A 27,486-nucleotide genomic window follows, 5' to 3' on the forward strand; every position below is an offset into this window, starting at 1 on the left:
GTGTGCTGCTGGGCCCATAGGAGACCTCCTACATAAGGCCACTTCTCCATGACTGATAATGTAACCAACATAGTGAATCCATAGAAATAAACACAGAAAATGAGGCAAACTGAGGAGAGAGCAGAATGTAATCCAAATAAAGAAACAAGACAAAACTGCAGAAAAAGAAATAAACAGTGGAAATAGGCAATCTACCTGATAAGTAATGATCATAAAGACACTAGCTGAACTCCAGAGAGGACTGAATGAACACAATGAGAATTTCAACAGAGTTAGAAAATACAAAAAAATAACTTAGCAGAGCTAAAGAATACAATAGCTGATATAAAAAATACACTAGAAGGAAACAGCAGTAGATTAGACGATACAGAGGAGTGGATCAGCAGGCTGGAAGACAGAGTAGTGAAAATCACTCAAGCTGAACAGAAAAAAATTTTTTTAAATGAAAAAGATTTAAGAGACCTCTGAAACAACATTAAGCATACTAACATTTACATTAAGGGGTCCCAGAGTGAGAACAGGGGAAAAAAGGGACAAAGAACATATTTGAAGAAGTAATAGCTGAAGACTTCCTTGATCTGGGAAAAGAAATAGATATCCAGGTCCAGAAATCACAGAGAATCCCAAACAAGATGAACCCAAAGAGGTCCAGGTTAAGACATAATATAATTAAAGTGTCAAAAATTAAAGACAAAAAGAGAACCTCGAAAGCAACAAGAGAAAAACAACTAGTTATGTACAAAGGAACTCCCATAAAACTCTCTGCTGACTTTTCAGCAAAAACTTTGCGGACCAGAAGAGAGTGGCAGCATATATTCAAAGAGATGAAAAAGAAAGAAAGAAAGAGAAACATACAACCAAGAATACTCTACCTGGCAAGGTTATCATTCAGATTTGAAGGAGAGGTAGAGTTTTCCAGGCAAACAAAAGTTAAAAGAGTTACGCACCACTACACTAATCTTACAAGAAATGTTAAAAGGAATTTAAGTGAAAAAGAAAAGGCAGCAACTAGAAATATGAAAATTATGAAAAGAAAAAAATCCCATTGGTAAAGGCAAACATACAGTAAAGGTAGTGATCACCCACATATAAATCCAGTAGGAAGGTTGAAAGACAAAATTAGTAAAATAATCTATATCCACAATAAGTAGTTAAGGAATACACAAAATAAAAATATATAAAATATGAAGTGTGCTGGGGGAGTAAAAATGCAGGGTTGTTAGAATGCATTCAAACTTAAGAGATTATGAAATTTAAATAAGTATATATATACTTATTATATACATATATATTTATATATATGGGCTGTTATATATGAAATTCATGGTAACAACAAACTCAAAACCTATTTAGATACACACACAAAACAAAACAAAACAAAACAAAACAAAACAAAACAAAGAAAGACAGAGAGAAAGGAATCCAAACATGACACCAAAGATAGTCATCAAATCACAAGAAAAGAGAGCAAAAGAAATAGAAAGGAAAAAAAAGAACTACAAAAGCATCCCCCAAAAAATTAACAAATTGGCAATTAGTACATATCTATCAATAATTACTTTTAATGTAAATGGAATAAATGTTCCAATAAAAAGACATAGAGTGACATAACGACTAAGGGATCAATTACATAATTGATTACATAATGATAAAGGGATCAATCCAACAAGAAGATATAAAAATTGTAAATATATATTCACCCAACATAGGAGTACATAAATACATAAAGCAATATTAACAAGTATGAAGAGAGAAATTGACAGTAATACTATAGTAGGGAACTTTAACACACTGCTTACATAAATGAACAGAATATCAGACAGAAAATCAACAAGGAAACACAAGCCTTAAATGACTCATTTGATCAGTTTGTATTAATAGGTATATATAGAACATACTGTCCAAAAAAAGCAGAATTATTTTTTTTCCAGTGCACATGCAATTCTCCAAGACAGATCACATGCTAGGCCACAAAACAAGTCTCAGTAAATTTTAAAAATTCAAATCGTATCGAGCATCTTTTCCAAACACAGGTCAATGAGACTAGAAATCAACTGCAAGAAAAAAACTGCAAAACCCACAAACATGTGGAGGCTAAACACTATGCTACTAAATAACCAAAGGGTCACTGAAGAAATCAAGGAAAAAATAAAAAAAATACCTGGAGACAAATGAAAATGATAACACAATGATCCAAAAATCTATGGGACACAGCAAAAGCATTTCTAAATGGGATGTTTATAGTGACAAAAGTCTACATCAGGAAACAAGAAAAATCTCAAATAAACAACCCAACCTTACACCTAATGGAACTAGAGAAAGAAAACCAAACCCCAAGTTAGTAGAAGGAAAGAAACCATACAGATCATAGCAAAAAAAAATTTAAAAGGGATCAATGAAAGTAGGATCTGATTCTTTGAAAAGATAAACAAAATTGATAAACCATTAGCCAGACTCATGAAGCAAAAAAGAGAGAGGGCCCAAATCAATATAATCAGAAATGAAAAGAAGTTACAACTGACACCACAGAAATGCAAAAGATCATAAGAGATTACTACAAACAATTATGTGCCAATAAGATGGATTTTATTTTAAATGGGGATTAAGAGGTACATATCTCCTATAATAGAATAAATAAGGAACAAGGGTGTAAACAACATAAGAAATATGGTCAATAATATTGTGATAACTTTGTATGGGGAGAGATGGTGACTAGACTTATGATGGTGACCATTTTGTAATGTATGCAAATGTCAAATCACTATGTAGTGCACCTGAAACTAACATAATGTATGTCAATCATATTTCAATTTAAAAAAGAATACATGTGACAGATACATATATATATACATACATATATATATATAAAGAGAGAGAGAGAGAGCATGCGTGTGCCTGTCATCTGGAATTCTCACTTTTAGCAAACTGCCAGCTCAGGAAGAAAATAGAATGCAACTAAAATATCATGAACCACAGTGCACCGAGCAATCTCTCTCAGCTCTGTGAATGGACCTGTGGATACCTTCAGTGTCCCTATAGGCTGGAACTATCCAAATATCCAGAATCTAAGATTCTAGTTTAGGTGTTCAGAGGACCAGACAGGGATCTCATTATGCAGGCATAGTTGGGTATAGCACAAGAGCACAGGAGAGAGAGAACAGGAGTGCAGAAGAAGAGAGAAAAACAAAAAGACTTCCCACTCAACATGAGCCTGCATAGCATAGTACCAAAACCCACAGCAACACTTAGAAAGGAACCAAGCAAATCAGCAAGTGGAGCATGAATCACTCTAGATAAAATTATTTTTATGGAAAAATCTAACAAAAACTTTAAAATAAGTATTTTTAGGATACTAGAGAGCTTGAATGAATAATATTCATTTTTAAAAAAAAGAAATTACAAAAGTAAAACAGGCATAAATTAAACACCAAAAAACTGTGCAAAGGATTCAAAATCTTGGGAATAAAATATTATATTTACTGAAAATTAAAACTCATTATGCAGGATAAATCATCCTGGAGAGTACAGGAAAGAAAAACTGGTGTCCAGGAAGAATACAGGACAGAGAAATCAAGGGAATGTTCTAACAAGTGAAAGAAAGATTTAAAAATTTAGAGGATGTTTTGATAGGCTTACAAAAAACATCTAATATGTTAGAAAAACCCTATAAAAAGAGATTTTAGAGAATGTCAAAAAGCAATATTTGAGGTGATTCAGGTGCGAGTTTTCCAAAATTGAAGGAATACACAATTCTTGAGATCAAAAGTGCACTTGGAATATGAAGAAGGATTAATAATGATTAATCCATTCCTAGACATATTATTACAGTTAAAGAGAAGATCTTAAAGCTGCCAAAAAGAAAAAGCTAAAGTAACAAAAGAACAGCTGTTAAGTGAAACTGATGATTTCACATCAGGGGTAGAATGCCACAAATAATTAGATACTATGTTTAAATTTCTAAAAGAAAGAAATTTAAAATTGCATACATTATTAAACAATTATTCAAGGGTGATATGACTTAGAATTTACTATCCACAAATTCTCATTACAAGAACAATTTAGAACCAAGTTGTACACTCTAAATATATGCAGTTTATTGTATGTTAACTGTATCTCAATAAAAGTTCTTAAAAAAAAAAACAATTTAAGATGTATTTAGCAAGAAGATAGATAGATAGGTATACCTAGAAGGAAGGCATGGAATCCAGGAAAACAGAAAAATATCAATAAAGTATTTAATTTTTGATTTTTTTATAAAAACTGAACTTTTAAGGGGTGAAATTGGAAAATATTGTATGTTCAGTGACCAAACTCATTCTCATTCCCAGCATGCAGAGATAGCCACAGTTAATGTTAGTGAAAGTAGTTCTGGTATTGTCTCCATGCATATTTTCATAAAAATAATGTATCATCCAACTTGTCTTTATCTCTTTTTCTCTATTTTATAAAATATCTTTCCATGCCATTAATTATTATTCCACAACTCCTATGGAAAAGCTTGATAACATTGAATTATATAGAAGTTCTTGATGGGTAATTAAATCCACTCTTCATTGTTTGCATGTTTACAACCCTTCCCTTGGTTTTAGATACCCTGAACTTCCAGTCTGAGCAGAGTCTTCTAAAAATTTAAAAATAAATTGTATTTTCCAAATTAGACTGTTTTTACCAAATTGTTTAGCAAGCATACCTAAAGACTCTAAGTCTAAAGAATAAGAAAGTTAAAGACACTGAAAAAAATGTCTATTGCATCAAATTTTAATTTTTAAAACAATGCAACCTAAGTGACATTGAATTCCATTATGAGCAATATTAGTAAAAGTAGATGAACATTTCGACTTGACTGTGTATTTTCATAAAAATCTCTTTAGAGATCCCTGTCTAGTCAGCAAATAATTGCTTTAACTTTGATTTTAAAATCAGCACTGCATGATTTATGTACATTAAATAATGTGATTCTCACCAACCATTTATGAGCTAAGAATGATTATTCCCTTCTGTGGGTAATCACACTTCAGGGAAGAAAGGTTAAGTGGTTTGCCTAAAATCACTTAGCCAGTCAAAGGATTATCTCAGAATATAATCCTTGAGTCTTTAAATCATTAGACTCAGCTGGCCTCAGCAATACTTGAGAGACATAGCAGATATGCACTTAGGTTTTTCCTCAAGTGATTTATGTGACATAATGTCTGATCTGTTTATAGAGCATTTTCTTGTGTACTTATGACACAATTTGGTCTGTAAGCAAATATGAGACATTATAAAAATGAACCTGATGAGAATTCACGTGTAGGAAAATCTCTGGTTAAATTAGAGTATCAATTTCCAAAACAGAATATAGACAAAGCAGACAATAGAAGCGACCATTTGGTGGAAGGGTCAGGGGAAGAAAGGCAGGAGGTGACGGAAAGCAGATAGAGTGGCTTCCTTTTGTAGAATTGCAGTTCAAGGTCAGCTTTTAACAAGATCTGAGTGAAGTAATAAGAGATCTTATTATTTCTTAACAAGGACATGTGCGTCCCTGAGAGCTCTTCCCCCATCTCCAGTATAAAGCATCCGTGCAGGCCCACATCAACTACAATGGCAAATGTGCTTCATATGTCCCTACAATACAAAGTTCACGTAAACGGGATTCTAGAGGTTACTCCTAGAACTTAAGAATTTTGATCAGTGATCAATCTAATCCTGGTTTGCCAGGAACTTCCTTGATTTTAGCTCTGAAAATTTCTGTGAACTGGGACACCTCTCAGTCCTGAGCAAACTGGGGCAGTTGGTCAAAATTAAAAATAAAAACTAGGTGTTCACAGTCCAAAATTTAAAAAATACAAATAACCAAAAATGTGCATTAAAATTACCCATGCTTGCAGCATGCAGACAGCCACTGTTAATATTCACGAATGTATTTTTACTATCTCTATAGAATAGACTTCATAACAATGCACGTTTCTGTTATTACGCATAGAAAATGACAGGATACTCTCATTTGAATAGTCTTAAAATTCTGTTTTAAAAGTATGCCAAGTTCTTCAGTATGTGTACCTTTTCTTCTGATTGCATCATTCTATAAACTCTGATAAATTTTCAATTGTGTATTGACCATTTCTGCTATTCATCCTACGAATTCCCTTAACCTTCTACTTTTCGTTATCTCTGAGACACAGTACTAGCTGGTACATTAGCAGCTTGCCTTCTGAGTTCTGATAACTGTATCACAGTGTAATCTCACAGCTCCAGGGTATGCAGCTATTCATTTCTTATTCTGTTTCTATCTCCCCTGTGGGCCAGGGAGGAGAAATTTCTACCTAGGGAGTTTACCATCATTTAACATGGATGTTACGTGTCCAACAATCTTCTACATGAGTGAGAACATATGTCAACTGTAGTGAGCACTTAAAAGTTATCAATAACTACTCACGCACAGAAAGCTCTTTTTGTTTTGTGCGGGTTTAACTTTCTGAAAGCATTTTAAATTCCTGATTTAAAGACAGGAAGAGCGAAGGAAAATAAAATTCAGTGTTAGAAAAGAAATATATCTTTATCTAACCTAATGTTCAGACTTGGTTGAGACCATATTTCAGGATTACTGTGATCCAGAAAGTACCTCTCTCTTTGGAGTACTTATCTATATGTGAAGTTACCCTGCTCTTGCCAATAATACGTACAATAATGGCCTCTTCTGTTTTATTTCTAGCTACACAATGCCTGCTGGCAGCCCTGGGCTTGTTTGTATGATTGAAATGGCTGCAGATGGAAAACCTCCAATACGGAAAAATGACACGGAGATACCTCATGTGTCCCAGGTATGTATGCAAATATACAATTTCCAACAGTACTAAGTGTGCCCTCAATATTTCAGTGTTTAAGTTACTAAGCATTAGTCATATTTCTTTAGAGAACAGATTCTTTGTAAAAGCTCTCAACAAAACACCGAAATATTCATCTCTGATTGAGGTATAATTAAATATAGTTAATACTGCCTGTCCCTATAAAAGTTTTATTAAATTTAACAATTGATGGTCCTCTCACACTTTGCATATAATATGCTTTATTAAAAAAAAAACAGCTCAGGAATGGGAAAAGATTAACAAGATACAAAACTTACATTTTTATAGCCTCTGGTAGTGCTTGCACTATGCTGTTTAAAAGTCCCTTCTCAGATTTTCAGATGTACAGTGGCCAGGGAATTTTTCTTAGAAGCATTGAATGAAGCTAAATTGAAAGAAGAAAGGATTTCTGTCCCTCCAGAGAGAAGGCAATTTGCTGAATTCTTCTAATGTTAATGATGTGGTTGGTTACATGCTTCTTGGTGTGGCTTTATAGCAATATATTTAAGATAAAGAATTTCTGGTTCATTTGATCATCATGGACAGTTAATTTGTATAATTAGAGCTCCAAAGTGCTAATTTTGGTACACATTGAAGCTGGCAATGTGTAGTGCCCTAATGAATTGGAAATTTCCTTTTATTTCTATTTTTTCTATGTAGTCTCCTGTTGAGTGTACACAGGTATCTAAAAGAAGCACATATGATTAGCTAACATTTGCATAAGTACATTACATTTTCCAAATTATGGCCATGTGTATTATCTCCTCTATCTTCACAAGAACCCTCCAAAGAATGATTATCCGTTCTAGAAGCCTGAAGAAACTGAGTATCAGATGTCCAAAATTTCATGGTGACAAGGAAAGGGACTTGATCCCAGGTTTTCTAATTCCCAACCCTTTTTGTTCCTTTATAATACACTTTCCTGCTCCTTATTTGCTGCTGCAGCAGATTCAAACCATTGAGCGGATTGTTAGGATAGATATAAAGTTGGTTTTCGTGATTTAAAGAGCCCCAAATGACCAAATATTTAGATTCATGACATGGAATATTCAAATGGTGGAAAGTATATGAAACACTCATAGTTTTGTGAAAAATCCAATGTAAAGCAGCCAGTGTGATTTTTATCTTTATTAATTCTCTATAGTCATCCACTTTTTATATGGAGAGCTCCATATTTTCTTGTGAATAACATACAATATGCTATAATATAAACATTAATGAATCACATCTTTAATTCATAGAAGTCAACACATGTTCAATAGATGTCATTCATTGTTGAAAACGATATAAATATATATAAGTCTCCTCATGCTTTAGGTTGACGGAATGCCCATCCTCACACAGGGACTACAATTTATTCTTTAAACTGAAAAGAATTTGGGTAGTTTTAGGGTGGTAAACAGAGATGCACTTAGGCTCTCTAAAGCTTGTTTACAACACCCTGCCTCTTTAGGTTCATCCCAACTCAAGTGCTCCGAAGTCTGAGGGGGTCACTGCCACCGTGGAAGGCAGGTTAACCCCAAAGCTTGGCCGCACTGTGGTGAGCTTCTCACAGACGAGACCTCAGTCCAAGGCTTGTCCCTCGTAGCCTCCAGGGCCTGCTTCCCATTGTTGTGAATTACTCCTTTTCTACTCCCTTTCCCTCTGTTATTTCAGTGAGAGGATGGTGGAAATTTGTGGAGTAAGGATATAAGCACTGAGGATTTTGTGAGCTGAAGCCACTTAAAATTGAAACATAGACTTTGGTCAAAACAATTAAAACCAGGTCCTAGCTCTGCCTCTGCTCATTGTAATCTAGTAGAGATTGTTAAGTATATATAAATTATCATTATGTACAAAATGGTACTTTTCAGAACATAAACCTATAACAAAGCCAGACCAAAACCAAGAGAATTAAACCTCAAAATTATGTTATATATTGGATAAAAGAAAAACACATAAACTTGGAAAGAATTTTTTTCATAATTTTGAAACTAAAGAGTAAAAATCTCTCCTTAATGCTATTACCAATAATGGCTACACATAGAGCACTATATCCCAGACACGGTTCTAAGAACTTTTTATATTTTAACTCATTTAATCCATACCAAAACAAAACAAAACAAAACAAACAAAAAACAAAAAACCTATGAGGTAAATACTATTCTCTCCAAATAAAGAGGAGGAAAGTTAAGGCAAAGAGAGGTTAAGTTTCTTGCCCAAGGACACACAGTTATTCTGGGATTCAGATCCAGACATCCACAGTAAAGAACCCATGCTTTTAACTAATACCAATACTAATTGTAACTGCCTTACAATCTTTGAAATGATGTTTCCCTTAATCATTCTATTACAACTATTAACTCCTGTAATTCTCACTTATTGTGTGCTACTTTTTTCTTTTTTATGGTGATAAAAAACACATACTATAAGATCTATCCTCAAAGTTTTTAGTATACTGTAAAATATTGTTATCTGTAGGCACATCATTGTACAACACATCTCTAGAGATTTGCATTTGCATGACTGAAACTTTATACACATTGCACCACAGCTCCCCATTTCCCTCTACAACCAGCCCGAGGCAACCATCATTCTACATTCTGCCTCTAAGAATGTGACAATCTTCGATACATCACATAAGTGGAATCATTCAGTACTTGTCCTTCTGAGGCGGCTGGCTAATTTCACTTGGCATAATGCCCTCAAGGTTCTTCCATGTTGTAGTGTACAATTTTCTTCTCTGATAGGCGAAATAATATTAGACTGCATGTATGTACTGTGTTTTCTTTATCTATTCACCCATTGATGGACATTTAGATTGTTTCCACCTCTTGGCTATTGTGAATAATGTACAATGAACACAAAAGTGCAAATATTTCTTCAAGATCTGTTTTCAATTCTTTTGGATAAACCCAGAAAGGGAATCAGTGGATCACATAGTGCTATGCTTAATTTTTTGGAGAACCTTCATACTCATCCATGGCAGCTATACCATTTTACATTCCTTCCAACAGTGCACAAAGTTTCCAGTTTCTTCACAGCCTTGTCAATACTTGTTACTTTCTGGTTGTCTTTTTATAATGACCACATTAACAAATGTGAGGTGGCATCTCAGTATGATTTTGATTTACATTTCCCTGATGAATAGTGATATTGAGCATCTTTTCATATACCTTTTACATATGCCATTTATATATCTTCTTCGGAGAAATGCCTGTTCAAGTCCTTCTTTCCTTAGTTTGTTGAGTCTTTTTTTTTTTTTAGTGCTGGATTATAACCAGAAGTTTATTTTTTGAAGAACTTTTGAGATATAATTGACATACAATAAACTGCATATATTTAAAGTGTACAATTTGATGTTTTTTTTCTCATCAGCAATGTATATATGGCAACCCCAATCTCCCAGTTCATCCCACCCTAACCCTCCCTATTGTTGAGTCTTTTTATCATGAAACAAGGTTGAGTTTTGTCAAATGCTTTTTCCTCATCTACCGAAATGATTATGTGATCATGTGAGTTTTATCCTTTGTTCTGTTAATGTGGTATATCACATTTATTGATTTTTGTATGTTGAACAACCCTTTCATCACAGGGATAAATTTCACTTGGTCATAGTATATGTTTCTTTTAATGTGCTCTTGAATTTGGTTTGCTAGTATTTTATTTAAGATTTGCATCTATATTCATCAGGTATATGAGCTTGTAGTTTTCTTTGTAGTGCCTTTATCTTTGGTATCAGGATAATGCTGGCCTTATAGGATGAGTTTGGAAGTGTTCATTTCTCTTCAATTTTTTTGGAAAAGTCTGAAAAAGATCAGTATTAATTTTTCTTTAAATGTTTTGCAGAATTCTCCAGTGAAGCCATCTGGTATTGGGTTTTCTTTGTTGGGAGTTTTTTGATTACTGACTTGTTCTCTGTATTGATCTGTTCAGATTTTCTATTCATGATTCAGTCTTTGTAACTTGTATGTTTCTAGGAAATTATGCATTTCTCCTGTTTGTCAGTGTATAATTGTTCATAGTCATCTCTATAATCTGTATTATTTCCATGGCATCAGTTGTAATGTTGTATCTTTCACTTCTGATTTTATTTGAGTCTTCTGTCTTTTTCTTTAATTAGTGTAGCTAAAAGTTTGTTAATTTTGTTGATCTTTTCAGAAAACCAAATCTTAATTATGTTGATTTTTTTCTATTGTTTTTCTATTCTTTTATTTATTTCTGCTCTAATTGTTATATAATTTCTTTCCTTTTGCTAATTTTGGACTTTGTTCTTCTTTGTCTAGTTCTGTGAAGTGTAAAGTTGGGTTGATTTGAGACCTTTCTTTTCAGTGAAAGTGTTTACTGCTATAAACTTCCCTCAGTACTGCTTTTGCTACATCTCATAAGTTTTGATATGTTGTGTTTTCATTTGTCTCAATATATTTTCCAAATTCTCTTTTGATTTCTTCTTTGACCTATTGGTTGTTTAAGAACACATTGTTCAATTTGCACATATTTATGAATTTTCCATTTTTTCCTTCTGCTATTGATGTCTAGTTTTATTCCATTGTGGGTGGAAAAAATACTTGGTACATTTTCAATCTTTTTACATTTGTTAAGATTTGTTTTGTGACCTAACATGTAATCTATCCTGGTTAACATTGCAGTGTGCTGAAGGAGAATGTGTATCTGCTGTTGTCAGATGGAATGTTCTATGTGTCTGTTAGGCCTATTGGTTCCATAGTGTTGTTCAAGTCCTCTGTTTTCTTATTATTTTCTATACAGATGGTCTACCCTTTAATTGAGAGTGGGATATTAAAATCTCATACTATTATTGTACTGCTGTCCATTTCTCCCTTAGTTCTGTCAATGTTTGTTTCATATATTTGAATGTTCTGATGTCAGATGCATATATATTTATAATTGTTGTATCTTCCTGGTCAACTGATTCTACTATCATCATATAATGTCATTCTTTGTCTCTAGTGACATAGTCTACTGAAATCTATTTTGTCTGATATAAGTGTAGCCACTCCTGCAATCTTTCACTTACCATTTCCATGAAATATCTTTTTTCATCCTTTTGCTTTCAGTCTATGTGTGTTCTCAAGTAAAAAGTGAGTCTCTTATAACAAAGTATACTTGGATCTTTTTTTTTTATCTTCTTTTATTCATTCAGCCGCTTTATGTCTTTTGATGAGGAGTTTACTCCATTTACACTTAATTACTGATAAATACTTGCTATTTCCATTTTAATCATTGTTTCCTGTCTAGTTTTTTCCCCCTTTTCCTCTCCTGCTCTTTTCCTTTGTGTTTTATTGATTTCTTTTTAGTAACATACTTTGATTTCTTTCTTATTTTTGTTTTTGTATCTTCTATAAACATTTTCTTGTGGTTATCATAAGTTATCATAGAACATCTTATAGTTGTAGCAATCTATTTTTAGCTAATAGCAACTAACTTCAATTGCATACCAAAACTTTAATCTTTTACTTCTCCCTGCTCCACACTTTATGTCATATAGATATAGATACAGATAATATATACATAAGTAACACATTTTATATAGTGATTTTAGGCTTCTGTCTTTTAACTTCAGTGCCAGAATTACAAGTGACTTACGCACCACTATGACAGCATTACATTACTATATTTGTCTCTCTAGCCACCTTTACCAGTGAGCTTTATATTTTCACATGCTTTCCCCATGTTGTTGTCTAGTGTCCCTTCATTTAAATTTGAAGGACTACCTTCAGCATTTCTTGTAAGGTAGGTCTAGTAGTGATAAGCTTGCTCGGCTTTTGTTTATTTGAAAACATCTTTATCTCTTCTTCCTTTTTAAAGGACAGTTTTGCCAGATACAGCATTCATGTTTGGCAGCTTTTTATTTTGAGCTCTTTGAACGTATCATCCCACTCCCTTCTGGGCTGCAAGGTTTTTGATAAGAAATCCACGGAGAGTCTTATGGGGCTCCCTTGTGTGTGACATCTGGCTTTTTCCTCTCTCCTTTCAAAATTCTCTATTTATTCCCTATTAATTTGACTTTTGACAAATTGATTATAGTGTGTCTTGGTATGGACTTCTTTGAGTTCCTTCTTGGTATCCTTCAGGCTTCTTGAACCTGGATGTCTATTTTCTTCCCCAGATTTGAGGCACTTTCAGCCATTATATCTTTAAATAAGCATTCTCACTCTCTTTCTCTGTCTCCTCTTTCCGGGACTCCCATGTTGCATGTATTAGTCCATTTGATAGTGTCCCATAATTCCCTTAGGCTTCCTTCACTTTTTCTCAGTCTTTTTTCTTTTAACTCCTCTAACAAGATACAGTAAAACCTTGGTTTGTGAGCATAATATGTTCTGGAAACATGCTTGTAATCCAAAGCACTTTTATATCAAAGCAAATTTCCCCATAAGAAATAATGGAAACTCAGATGATTTGTTCCACAATCCAAAAATATTTATATAAAAATGATTACAATACAGTAATAGAACACAAAATAATAAGAAAATACAAAGTACAAAGAAAAATAAACAAATTAACCTGCACTTACCTTTTAAAACCTTTGTGGCTGGTGTGAGGGAGACAAGAGTGAGGAGGGTTATTGTGTAGGACGACTTTCACTATCACTAACGGAATCACTGCTATCTATTGGCTCAATGGAATCTGTTTCTTTTCGTGCAGCTTTAACAAGGAACCTATCCAATGACACTTGCTTTTGCCTCCTTTTGAGGATTTCACAGAAATGTGACATTGCTTTGTCGTTAAACAGATTCATCACTCGCACTGCTACAGCCTTATTCAGGTGGTGATTTTCTACAAAATATTGCACTGTTTCCCACATTTTACACATCTCCCTAATCTCATTTGAACTGAGGGATTCCTCCACCTTTTACTCCTCCTCCTCTGCAGAGGAGATCTGCTCCATAACCTCTTGCTGTTGCTCACAATACAGATCCATCAGTTCATCGGTCAGCTCCATTGGCTCAGTTGTGATCATGTGACATCTGGCATCACGTACTACTTGTATTGCAAGACATCACTCGTTTATTAAGTTAAAATTTATTAGAAATGTTTGTTCGTCTTGAGGAACACTTGCAGAACAAGTTACTCACAATCCAAGGTTTTACTGTAATTTCAAATGACATTCTTTGAGTTTGCTGATTCTTTTTTCTCCTTGATCAAGTCTCCTGTTGAACCCCTCTAGAGAACTTTCAGTGCAGCTTTTGTATATTCAACTTCAAACTTTCTGCTTGATTCTTTATTATATTTTCTATCTCTTTATTAATATTCTCATTTTCTTCATTTTTCATTTTCCTGAGCTCATTAAGCATTTTTGTGACAGTTATTTTGATTTTTTGTCAGTAATTTACATACCTCTGTTTCTTTAGGGTTGGTTTTTAGAGACATTTTGTTTCTTTGATGGGCGTATGTTTTTGTGTTTCTTCTTGTGCCATCACACATTTGAAGAAACAACCATCTCTCCCAGCCACATGGACTTGCTTTGTATAGGAAAAGTCCTTCACTAATCAGCTCAGGTAGAGATTCTGAGAACCTTTCAATCCTTTTCTGTGAATGTGTCTTCTCTGGGCTTGTCTTTTAAATTCCCTATTATGGGAACTTGCCAGTTTCTTTTTTCAGTTGCTTATAATCTGTTGCTCCCTCTGGTGTCTGCCTGCAGTACCTCAGGTTCTCTGGAGTTGCCACAAGCCACCCAGTTCTCTTTTGTTCTCAGCAGCGCCAAACTTTCTAGAGTATGTGGGTTGTGTCAGAAACTCAGAAGCAGGCAAAATAGAAACCAGTTCCTCAGGAATACCCAGAGTGTTGGAAGTATGCCTCATGCCTCTCTACCCTTCCACCCTGCCCCAGCCCCAGCTGCATCAAGGGTCCTCTGGAGCAGCAGCACACTGTCCAGCTCGCTTTTGTTTTCAGTGACCACCTCCCCCCCGACCCAGGCATCTAGAGTACAGTTGTCCATTGTATTTACATGAGACTGGTTCAGGACACCCACAGATACCAACATCCATGGATGCTCAAGTCCCTTCTATAAAGTGGTGGCATACTTGCATGTAAGCTGTGCACATCCTCTTGCATAATTTAACTCATCTCTAGGTTACTTATAATACCTAATAAAATTCAAATGCTATGTAAATAATCACTGGCATGCAGCAAAGTCACTTTGTTTTTTGGAACTTTCTGGAATTTTTTTTCTGAATATTTTTGATCCTCGGTTGGTTCTGCAAATGCAGAGCCCATGGACACAGGGGCTGACCGCATGCCAGGTACTGTCAGTGCTTTAAGGCAAAGGAGACAGGAAATCCATTTCTCAGGCAGCCGCCCTTAAAAGCCATTTGATTTCATGCTCCACTCATAGGGAGAAGTCAGGGGTTGGGAGGTTTGCCCACCGTCCCCCACTGAGCTGGGGGGTGGGGATGTCTATAGTGAGTGAATGTGCGCTAGTCCAAACCTTCACCTTTGTTCTCAGTGGCCCTCAACCTTGCACCCTGTCCTGTCAGCACTTAGATTCAAGCAAGACAGAAACTAGTCTCTTGGGCAGCTCCCTGAAAAGTCTGCACGTTGCATGTATGTTTTAGTCTTCTATGTCCCTCCCCAGAGAGAGACTAGGAGCTGGAAGTTTTCTCCCAATTGTGCCTCACTGAATCTGGGGGAGAGTATGGTGAGTAAGTGTCAAATATCTTCCTACCAGCCTCAATACAGCTGGTTTCACATTCACCTGGGACACAGGTATCTCTTAACTGAACCTATGCTTTGCTCACAAAGAAACTTGGTCTGTGCACTGTTGTTGAATTAGTGTCTCCATGGAGGAAACAGTTTCTGGAGCTTCCTGTACTGCCATCTTGCTGACCTGTATGATGTTATTTTCTGTTTAATTTCTTTATGTTTGTTTTCCATGATTACATTTCATTTCGTTAGAGACAAGAGTCATTCTACATCCTCCATTTGTACTTCCACTTCCTTATACCACTTGCTCACAAATAGCAACTCAGTTCATTGATTGCTTCACTAAAGTTCAGTTCTTCCTTCAAATTGAGAAGATATTCTTTTGAGAACATTCCCTATCATAGAAAGCCTTAATAATCAAAGATTTAACTGTGAAGTATGGGACCAATGAGGTTTTCACTGATATTTATTAAATTAAAAAAAAAAAAACTCTTCGTGTGAGCTACTTCATATTAATCTTGTAAGAAATGTAAGAACTTCATGCAAGGACAGCTCTGTCTGTACTCTGTTCCGTATATATTAAATAAAAAGAGCTATATTAGAATTCAAGGCACATTAATGTTCCTTCTTAGTTGGTATCCAGTGAGACCTCACATATGCTGAATCTGGCAAAATTTCAAGGTTCTAAGGCAGTGTAAAGTAGGAGAGGAGGCCTAAAAGACAAGTAGGAGACAAAAGAAGAGCAGGCTTGAGTTTCATGAATCAGATCATTTGTAACAAACTTGTATTAAACCTCTTATTTGCAAAGTACACTGTGGACTGTGAGAGAACCCCATGATGACCATGTCAGATACCCTGCCTTAAAAACGGACATAGGTTAATACAAAAGAGACTCTACTCACAGGTTATCATACTATGTTGGTGGGGGGGTGTCTTTCAACTGTAAAGGGATGGAGAATTTAGGTAAATACTGATTTAGGTAAATACTGATTCTGCCTTTTAATCCTTTTTCATTTAATGTCTCTAAACACTTTTAAAGAATTTAAGACAAATCATGTGAAAGTTATTTATACAAATTCTTCTTCCCAAACGCTACCCAACATCTCTTATCCATCTTTATTGATGTTTCTGATTTTGAATTTGTCTGTATACAATTCAGATAATCTAAAAAGCAAAAATTCGGTAACAAGTAAAATAAAAGTCAGTTCATTCCAATTACAAATCATCATATTCTTGGATAAAGAGAAGTACACTCCAATAGTTAATCATAAGTAAAAAGTACATATGGCATTTGCTGTTATCTTCCCATTAACATAAAAGTTATTTAACTTCAGAAAGATTTGAGACTGTAAGACAAAACTATACGTTGAATCAAGATATCACTACAGAAATGTACGTAGTACTCTAATATCTAAATTTAAATGAAAACAAAATAAAAAGGAGATAAAGCAGCTTCTTATCTGCCTCTACCACTCCCCAGCCTCCAGTTTTTAGAAGTGTGTTGTCTTTTCCCCTTCTTATTTTACTCCTACCTATTATAAAACAGCATCTATAACCTTCCTTTAAAGAGAAGCTCTGTGGGGAAGGGAAGGCTCACTTGACTCCTGTCAGATGGGCGCCTTCCCCTCAGTCACCATTCATATTCTCATTATCTTCGTACACCCTCCTTGATTGTCCATGTCTGTTCGCTCTGGTTTCATCTTGTAAGATCATATCTTGATGTCAGACTGTATTCTCCATAGTCTGATTCACAAGGAGTTATTAGAAAAGACTTATGTAAAGACCTGTCTCCTTAGGAATGATTATACACACAAAAGGCAGCTCTTGGATAATTGAGAGGCTGGGATGGAAGAAGCCAGCCATTCTAATGGTTATCTATTTGTAGTCAATGGCAGCTGCTCTTTTAGACGTTTAGGGATTCCAGCTAAGCTTAGGCTTCAGATCGGAAGAAATACAGAGCCATCCACTTCCATTGTTTGGGTGTTTAATGATCTAATAAATCACAGATAGCTCTGTAGACTCTGCCTCAGACCTGCCTACAGCTGACAGAAGGGGAAGATATTTTTCCATTCTCTATCAGTTTTGTGCTAAAACACCACACTTGTCAAAGCAGTGAGAGGTTTGCTCTTCCAGGTGTGTGATCAATACACAAAAATGTCAGCAGTCCTCAGAGAGAGGAAGGTCATGGCCTTGGGTTTGCTGTCTGTAAGTTCATGATGGATCCCAGATTGCATTAGCAGTGAGTCACTTAGCTGATAAAAGAGCTCTGCTAATTGGTTGTTGGAGTAATTAACCTATATATGAGACAGGATGTGAAAACAGACATACTCCTATCTGCATGAGGGCTCTGTCAGTACACTTTGAAATCTCTATCCTGCTATACCCAAAGATAGCTATCGTCTGGATATGGTATATCTGAATCCTATATGAAGTACTAAGAGAAAAGACTAAGGACTGCCCTTAGGAGCAAAGCCTAAGTTACTAAAAAATGAACAAGAGCTCCAATAATAGAGTTAGTTTGATTTATTATGGGTCATGGAGATGCTTTGATGTTCCTAGAATTGAACATGCTTCTGTTCTCTGAAAGCACACGTAGGTCAAACCAGCACATATTAGTATAAATATTAATTGATATTACTGGCATCTCCCATTCTCTCCTCCCTCCCTAGAGTCCTACTTTGTTATTTGTTTCTAGCTTTTTAATTCTTACAATCATGCTTTTCCATATTAGTGAATCTGTAGTATCAATTTAAATACTTTTCAGACATCAGCTTGGAGTGTTTGAGTGTGTTTAGGGATAAAGATGTCAGAGATGTAAATGCTCAAACCCTGCTACCTCTGTCTCTCATATGCCTCACAGACCTGAAGGTCAGCATCTCATTACCAGTCCATCCAGACCCTAATTGCAGCTCACAAAGTCCTATTGAGGGGAGTTACATTTTGTTAAGATATAAGTCTAAATGATGAGAGTTCAATTCATACAAGTTGCTGCAGGGAAGGAAAGGAGAGATCAAGCAGCTAGTCTACATTATACAAATGATTTTATCATCACACTCGTCAATGAGTATAAGCTCTATTTTCAATAAAGTCACATTCTGGACAAAGAAGATGTGGCACATGTATACAGTGGAATACTACCCAGTCATTTAAAAGAATGAAATAATGCCATTTGCAACAATATGGTAGACCTAGAGATTATCATACTAAGTGAAGTAAGTCAGACAAAGACAAATACCATATGATATCACTTATATGTGGAATCCAAATTATGACACAAATGAACTTAATTACAAAACAGAAAAATACTCATAGACATAGAGAACAGACTTGTGGTTGCCAAGAGTGGTGTTGGGGGAGAGATGCATTGGGAGTTTGGGGTTGGCAGATGCAAACTGTTATATACAGGATGGATAAACAACAAGGTCCTACTGCACAGCACAGGGAACTGTATTCAATATCCTGTGATAAACCACAATGGAAAAGAATATTAAAAAGTCTGTTCTTTTGGTAGACATTAAGTTGTTAATTAATTTTGCTATTATAGTTTTTTGAACTATCAAAAAAAAAGAATGTATATAAATGTATAACTGAGCCACTTTGCTGTACAGCAGAAATGAATACAACATTGTAAATCAACTCTATTTCAATAAAATAAATTAAAAAAAAAAAAGTCACATTCTGAGGTTCTGGGAGTAAGGACTTTAACATATGATTTTGGGGGGACAAAATTCAATCCCTAACAATAGTTAATTAACAAGGTTTCATTTTCCTTATCTGTTATTATTTGGTAATGTTCACATTAAAATGCAAATCCTTGTGTTCCAAAATACATTTCAAAGTAATCAGTCAGCAAAGGTTATTGAATCCCCCCTTTTTTACTAAATTTTATTAGATATTGTGAGAGATACAAAAGAACTGCAAACTAATGTCCCTTTTCTAATATAACTTATCCTACCACTAGTAATGACAAAACTAAGCAGAAATCACAACCTGTCTTATGCAGAAAAACACATCAACATGTGTAATTACAGAACAAAACATCTAGGTCTTTCCCGGATCATCTGAAAACACTTCATAAGATTTTTTGTTGTTATTTTTCCTAAAGGGATATTTTGAAAAAATGTTTCTTGGCCACATCCCTGCAAATGTTGAGATTCCTAAGAACACAGGCCACATTTATGGGTTCAAGGGATGCATTCAAGAGCTTCAGGTAAACAACAAAGAATTCTTCCTCATCGACGAAGCCCTGCACGGGAAGAACATTGAGAACTGCCACCTCCCCCGGTGCCAGCATCCTCTGTGCCGCAACAACGGTACCTGCGTCAGGTATGTACTAGCCTCCTGCCCTGCAGCCAAGTTCTCAAATCCAAATTTAACAAAACCAGCATCACTGTCACCTGGGTGACAGAAAACAAAGGTCTGGAACTTCCAAGTTTTTGTGTACATCACCTAGATGATGATGTTTGCTCCAAGAAATTTATATGTTGTGGTTCCAGTGTCAAGAAATTCCTGATCTCTGAAAATACTAGATAACTAGACCTGATTTTGGCAAGTGTAATTTTACCAAGGTGTTCTGCTCTTTGAAAATATGAATGAGAGATGATTATTCATTGATAATGATTTTGATGCATTAATTTTATGGTTTGTTTTTGCTTCATCTTAAAAATAAAATACTCAGATCTCTAAGATTAGAGACAGAGGAAAATATACCTATATCCATTTCTTCTTTTTATTGGCAGTTTTTATTTCAAGGGGGAAAACAATCTTACATAGACTTTTTTCCACCTTGAAGTAAAGATTCATCATGCTTATAAGCTTAAGAAGATCTTAATTAAAATTACTTTCTGTTCCACTAATGTGTCTTAAGTGAATTGACCCTGAGGGAGTCTCATCCAGACAGTGTAGAACATATTCCCCAATTTCTTCAATCTTTTGAGAAATCTTTATTTCAGGGCTACAAATAACGACTGAGTGGAAGCTTAAACATGTACAGATTATAATAATTCAAGTCAAGGAAAAATTGACCAAATCTCACAGGAAATATCTTAATTTTAATTCACCTCAGTGTTTCTAAGGGGCAAGATATCAAGTAGTTAATGACTATAAACATAAACATCTATGTACATAGTATGAGAAAGAGAAAAATTCTATCAAAAAAGTAGGATAGGAAATGGTAGGCAGAGATGGGCTCTGAAAGTAATCACTCAAGTAGAAAAAGAAAAGAGATGGAGAGAACAAATCAACAAGACAGGGACAGAGGAATGGACACAGATGTTAAAGTCAGGGTGATGTATTTACCAGACAATCACAAACTGACCATAACAAACTTGAAGAAAACACATAGTGAGAAAGGAAGGTATCAGCGCTTAGAGTGTCTAAAACCTTTGCTTCTGATTGACCGTGTCTAAGTCTGTGACTTGATGTACACATTTGTAAAATAACAACCTGTCTCATATATGGAAAGTATAACAGATAAAGTTTTAAAGGATTTTAAAAGAATGGTCACTTGTCTGAAGGAAACAAAATCAAGCCTTTACTTACTAAGTATTGTGTTTTATAAGGAACCCATTGATAGCAATTATTTTTAAAATTATAATAATGCAAAAATTATCCAGCAGGACAACCTTCAGAACCCTGCAGAAAAAAATGCATTTTTGCCTAATTAAGTGAAATAGAAACAGGAAAAACTTCCCTTACTGACTTTCTAATGCCTGAAACCTGTGACTTGCCTTTAACCAGCAGAATAGCTGATAAAAGAGGGTGATGAGATGGCATTTCCATGATTAAGTCACACAGAACTGGGGGCAAGAAGATTCTCTCTCTTGCTGGCTTTGATAAAGCCTGAAGCAATTTGGGGAAGGTCTATGTGACAAGGCAGTAAGGGCGGCTTCTTCCAGGCAGCAACCAGGGTGGCCACTGACTGGCAACCAGCAGATACTGAAGTCCTTGGTTCTATAACTCAAGAAACTAACTTTTCCCACAATCACATAAGCTTGGGAGCAGTTCTTTCCCCAACTAAACACTCAAATGAGACTGCAAACTAACCCACACCTGGACTGAGCTTGTGAGGCCTTATACAGAGGACCCAGTGAGGCCTCCCCAAACTCTTCTCTCAGGGAAACAATGAAATAATAAACGTATATTGTTTTAATGTGCTGATTGTGTGGTAATTTTGTTATGCATCTAATATCACCAACTTGGAGAAGCAGGGAAGTGTTTACTGTCTCAGATATTGTCAGTCAGGTACATGTCAGATATAATAAACCTCTTATTTCCATAAATTAAAAGAAATTCACATTATTTCCAACCTTGTTATTTAATATATACTTGAAAATAAAAGTCAGGATAGTCACTGTAGTAAGATAGTTATAAGCACCTGGCCGCCTTTCCCTTATGCAGAGGCCTCTGCAGGAAAGGCCTCCAGAGCAGCGGTTTGCCAGGGGGTCAAGGCAGAGCAGGGCGTGCAGAAAGGGGTACAGAGGACCCCGAAGCCGCCGGGTCCACAGGGGGCGACCCGCGCAGCGGCGGAGTGGTGCGGGAAGGCAGGGTGGATCGGCATGGGCTGGCACATCAGGGTCCCCCAGGAGGACCCGAGGCTGGTGAAGGAGGAGTCCGGGGACCGCAGCGTGGGCGTGGGGGTGGGCGCGGCTGGCCCGAGACCCAGGATGTCCTGGATGTAGACCCGCGCCGGGTGCGCTGGCTGCAGCAGCGTGGGCCCATACAGCAGGGCCCCCCAACCCCACGGGCGCGCCCCGCAGGCCCGGGCGGGGTACCGCATGGTCCCGCCGCGCTGCAGCCCCTCGGAGGGCTGTGTGCGTTCTCTTATATGTTGTCCTCCAGCATAAACTGCCTGAGGGCCAACGAAGAACCGAGGAGTTTGTGAAACAAAGATGTGTATTCAGGACACTGTCCTGCACACACGGAGTCTTCACTCTAGTGGAGAAGCCTTACCAGCTCTTCACACCTTCGCGTGAATCTTCCCATAGAAATATATCTCTCTTCTGTCACATACATTACTCTGGCCTTCCGTATCCATATCTCAGTCTTTCGAACTCTCAGCCTCTACTCTAGAGAAATCCACTCAACTGTCAACAGACTTTGGCAAACACTATTTAAGATCTGTACTTGCTTTTTTATCGCCAGTCGAATGGAGACTTACCATCTGTGCACCCAACACATAAAGCACTTCTTCCTGCCCTGTGAGCAGCGAGATGTCTATCTTGATTTCAGTGCCGAACTTCCATAACTCACCCTTTGCCTCGCGGCGTCCAGAACGCGTGATCTACCGCAATCTTGACTTCAGCACCTCCCTGTGTGCGCCAACAGCATCACACGCTGGAGTTGGTCAGTTCCCCAACCACAGTAACCAGCAAAGACTTCTCAGAAGGCTCATGAGAACAGCCCCGATGAGGTCAAACACTTAACAGAAGAAGAGCACAGATAGTTACAGGTCCACAGGAAGGTCATCAGAATGACAATGCAGCTTTCCCTCTGTTCTGTCCCAAACACCAGCACGCAGTCGTAGCCGAGCAGGTCAGCAGTCTGTGCAGTAACCGGAAAGGAGAACCAGAGTACGTCCTGAAGGAGGTCTCAGAGAGGCTGTGAGCACATTCAGTCCAATGAGAAGAACACCTATCAAAGAAGTAGGTCCCTAAGAACCACTGCCACGACCAATGCCCTGCCCCCAGCAGAGCCTGCCCACACCCAGAACACAGTGAGTGGGGTAAAGCTTTCCAGCCAAAGAACCAAGAGGAACTGCTTTCCAACTTAGAAAACATGGATCTGAACTGGCTTAAATGCCTTTGGAAACTCACTTCTCATCTATGTTGCTGGCCAAAGCCAAAGGCTCCTTTCCTCTCTGTGCTGCCACATCATAAAGTGCATCTTTCCAAGATCCTCCAAACTCTCTTCCAGCCCCTTTCACCCTTTGAGTCTGTCCCTGCTGTCTGACTTGATCCCCTCCTGAGCCTAGCCAAGCAGACTTCTGAACTTCCTTCCTCTTTTCTCCTACCTTCCCAGAAAGGGAGATTAGATTCAAGACAGCTTTCCAAATAGCAGAGCAATTTAAATAAGTTACATTAGTATTCAACATTTCTGGATCCAAAGGGAATGGACAAAGTGACCTGATGGCATTCTTTTTATGTCTATGCATTTTATTATTTTATTTTCAAAGTAATAGATCATTTATGTTCAGAATAAGAGTCATTATTACAGAGAAAAGAAGAAAGGTCTTGTACCTTTCTGCTTTCTTGTCTCAAGAGATAAAGACAATAATATTTTAAGACTATAGCATGTGTACATGATGTTTTTACTTGAAAATGCAAGTAATAATTTCTCATCACAGTTTAATTGTTCTAGTCCAGGGACTTTCATCTAAAGGTTGGGGAATGCCTCCTAATGAGGGAGAAATGTTTCAGTCTACAAACACATAAACACACACACACACACACACACCCCTGAGCATTCTAATGGGTGTCTCCTGGGAATGCAAGCCCACTTTTCCCAACATGTAAAGAATAATAGTGGTTTAACAAGAGGTAACGCTAAAAGAACTGTGCTCTAGAAAAGAAAACAGTGGTGACTGAACAAAGGTTCAGTACCAGACAGAACTACACTTTAGGGTTCACAAACCACTGTTATATAGTTATTTATAAACAAAATCTTCACTAATTTTAGCAGCTTGGTTAATATAATTTGTTGTTATTAAGTGCTGCTTCATTGTACAGTGTCTATGAAAGTAATCTGCTTTTGAGAAGATAAATTTCACGTTGAAAAGTCTTAAGGGGAGTAACTCTTCAGCAGCTTTACTGAGCAAATGTCATTCTGCTTTGAGTACCATCACATGTTTCTGGACAGTATGCAATCTTTTTTCATTTTGTTATAAATCTGTGCTAGAATTTTCAAACCCCTGTAGTTGCTCATTTCAGAGAAATCCAAATTGCATGTAGCGAAATTCAGTTTAGAAAAGTAATACAGAAGGGTTATTCTCAGTCCCCAAATCTCTGTGGACTTTGAACAAGCTGCTTCCAAAGGGCACAGGAAGGTTAGCAAATTAAACAGATATCATTTAAATCACTTTCCCTGTTCTGTGCCAGATGTTTTAAAATAGGTTAAACAATAATTAAAAAGGAGCATCAGGTTTGGGAATACACCCTGTACAACAACTGCACCAAGAACGTATGTCACTGACATTATAGTGAATGATTGTTGAGACATGAATTTTAGAGTTAGTCTTAATTTTACCAGGAGCTAAGCGTGTAGGAATAAACTTGACCATGCATTGAACGTCAGTAATCCCTAGATGTGAATGAATGTGCTTTCTCTGCCTCTGCTGTTCTCCTAGCTTTGATTCATCACTAACCAGTGCTGCCCTCCATGTGCTAGGGCAGGGGTCAGCAAACTGTTTTTGTAAAGGGGCAGATAGCAAATATTTCAGACTTTGCCTCACAGCTATTCAACCCTGCTACTGTAACATCATAGCAGCCATTGACAATATAGAAGTGAATGTACGTGACTGTGTTCCAATAAAATTTTATTTATAAAAATAGGTGTCTGGCAAAATTTGACCCAGAGGCCATAGTTTGCAGATCACTGCACTATGCCAACAGATGCATAATATAGTTTTAGTCAATTAATTGACCAGAAGAGTCCAACTCAATTTAATTTTTCCATATTAAGAAGTGTATGTATACATACACATATATAAGCGTGAGTCAAAAATTATCCACATTCCAGTTATATGAAAACTTCTGTTGGCCACACTGTCTTATCGGCACTTTCCGTTCAAGGCTACTGTCCCATCAGTCGCTGCTGTGCAGGTGTGAACATGTTGTATCAGTTCATTTGTAACTGTGGTGCAAACAAAAATGGATGCCCCACTTGCGATTTGCACGAAACAAGAGTAACATGAGGTGATTTGATTTTTTGTGGTCTGAGGGTATACCTGGTGCCATTATTTATCGAAGACTTTGCACACAGTATGGAGAAAGTGTTTTTTCTTGAAGAAGTGTGTATGAATGGATAGAGAAGTTCAAGAAAGTTTGCACAAGTGTTAGCCATTAAGGAGCCAGATGCCCGTCCATGTCCATGGCTGATGACAGCATTGAGCATACATGTGAAATGATTCTGTCGAATAGACGAGTGACAGTTTTCTTGGATTTTCAAGAGCCAGTATTGGAACATTATCAGGAAAAAGTTCAACAATCAAGAGTGGTCATTACAGTGAGTTGCATATTGAAGAGCTGAAGCCTAAATTTCGAATTAAATGCAGACGACTGCTATCCAAGGTCATTGTGACCTTACATAACAGTGCACATCTGCACACTTCTGCCCACACTGTCGACACTGCAAAAACTTCATTTTTAAATGTTAAAGCATCCTCCCTATAGTCCTGATCTTGCTCCATTGCACTTTCACCTATTTGGTCCCCTGATAGCAGCCCTATGAGGATGAAGATTCACTTCCGATGAAGAAGTGAAGGTAGCGGTGCATTCATGGCTCACAGCTCAGTCTAAAACATTTTTAAATGAGGGAATATGAAAGCTTCTTGACAGATGGACAAAGTGTATTGAAAAGCAAGGAGATTATGTTGAAAAATGATGTATTTGTCTTTTCTAAAAGTTAATTAAAATAAATTCTACAGCCAGAGTGTGGATAATTTTTGACTCACCCTGATAGATAGATAGATAGATAGATAGATAGATAGATAATAGATAGATAGATGATAGATAGATAGATAGATAGATAGATAGATAGGTTGATAGATGATAGGTAGATAGATGATAGATAGATAGATAGATAGATAGATAGATAGATAGATAGATAAATGATAGATTGATAGATAGATGATAGCTAGATGATAGGTAGATAGATGGATAGATGATAGATAGATAAGAGATAGATAGATGGTAGATAGATAGATAGACAGACATTATAAAGCATTGACTCACTTAATTATGCAGGCTGGGTAGTCCCACCACGTGCCACCTGCAAGCTGGAGACCAGGACAGCCGGTGGGGTAGATTCCAGTTTGAGTCTGAAGGCCTGAAATCCTGAGTGCTGATGGTAGGTCAAAATCGCAGCTCACTGTCAGGCAGAAAGAAATCCCAACCTTCCTCCACTTTCATTCTGCTCAGACCCTCAGGGGATTGGGTGAGGCCCACCCCACTGGGAGGGGCCACCTGCTTCGCTCAGTCACATACTAATGTCTTTTGTAAACAGCCCCACAGACACGCCCAGAAATAATGTTAGCCAGCTATCTGGGCATCCTGTGACCTTTCAAGTTGACACATAAAATTAACTGTAGCAGGAATCTCAGAAAAATGTATATGTGTTTCTTAATATTAGGGAAATTTCATTGCCCTCCGTGTCCAGAGAGAATAGAGGTAAAAGCTCATTTCTTTCATTCTTTTCTTTCAATCCATTTTTCCCTGTTATCTCATTTCATAGACATCTTTTTTGACATTATCAGGTGAAAAGAAGTCATTTTTCATGATTTCTAAGGTATTTAGTTTTCAAATCATTTAGCACTTCAAAATGAGGTAGGAGCTATAAATTGATCTTGAAATTGCAATAGTGACAAATCCTACGGAACACAAAGAACCGGTTATTGTGCCCTAACTTTTGCATCTGTTCTATAGTGAGTGACGACACCCTACACATGCCTACTTGTCTTTACTGTCATGTCACAGTGGCATATAGCTAGGCAACCCCGCTGAGAACTTTTAGTTAATATTCTGTGTCCTGGCAGACTGCCCCTCATCCAGTCCAGCAGTCTACCCAAGTCCTGTAAATACCAAGGGGGACATGTGCCTATTTCATGTCAGTTTCTCACCACACATTTAAACAAATAACATCTTCAAATATTTAACCCCTCTTGTTAATGGCTGTTCTGTCTGCAGTCAACATCTTTGAAATTGTCCTCAGGATTTAAATGTCTCTTGTACTAGAGGATTCCTTTGTATTTGGTTAGATTAGTCTCATCTATAAAAGTCTGCTGAGTATCCAGACATCTCAACTGTAG

At 36.8% G+C, this 27,486-nt stretch overlaps 1 protein-coding gene across 1 annotated transcript in view; it reads left to right on the plus strand.

The window, feature by feature from the left end:
• EYS (eyes shut homolog) overlaps window positions 1-27,486 on the plus strand; it is a 1,676,468-nt gene that overhangs the window by 1,394,139 nt on the left and 254,843 nt on the right. The window contains exons 34-35 of the mRNA XM_057737776.1: window positions 6,692-6,800; window positions 19,570-19,790. Coding sequence (XP_057593759.1) covers window positions 6,692-6,800; window positions 19,570-19,790 — 330 coding nt within the window. The remainder of the gene's footprint in view (window positions 1-6,691; window positions 6,801-19,569; window positions 19,791-27,486) is intronic.

The sequence above is a fragment of the Hippopotamus amphibius genome, chromosome 6 (assembly GCF_030028045.1).
Source record: "Hippopotamus amphibius kiboko isolate mHipAmp2 chromosome 6, mHipAmp2.hap2, whole genome shotgun sequence".
Classification (NCBI taxonomy): Eukaryota; Metazoa; Chordata; class Mammalia; order Artiodactyla; family Hippopotamidae; genus Hippopotamus; species Hippopotamus amphibius.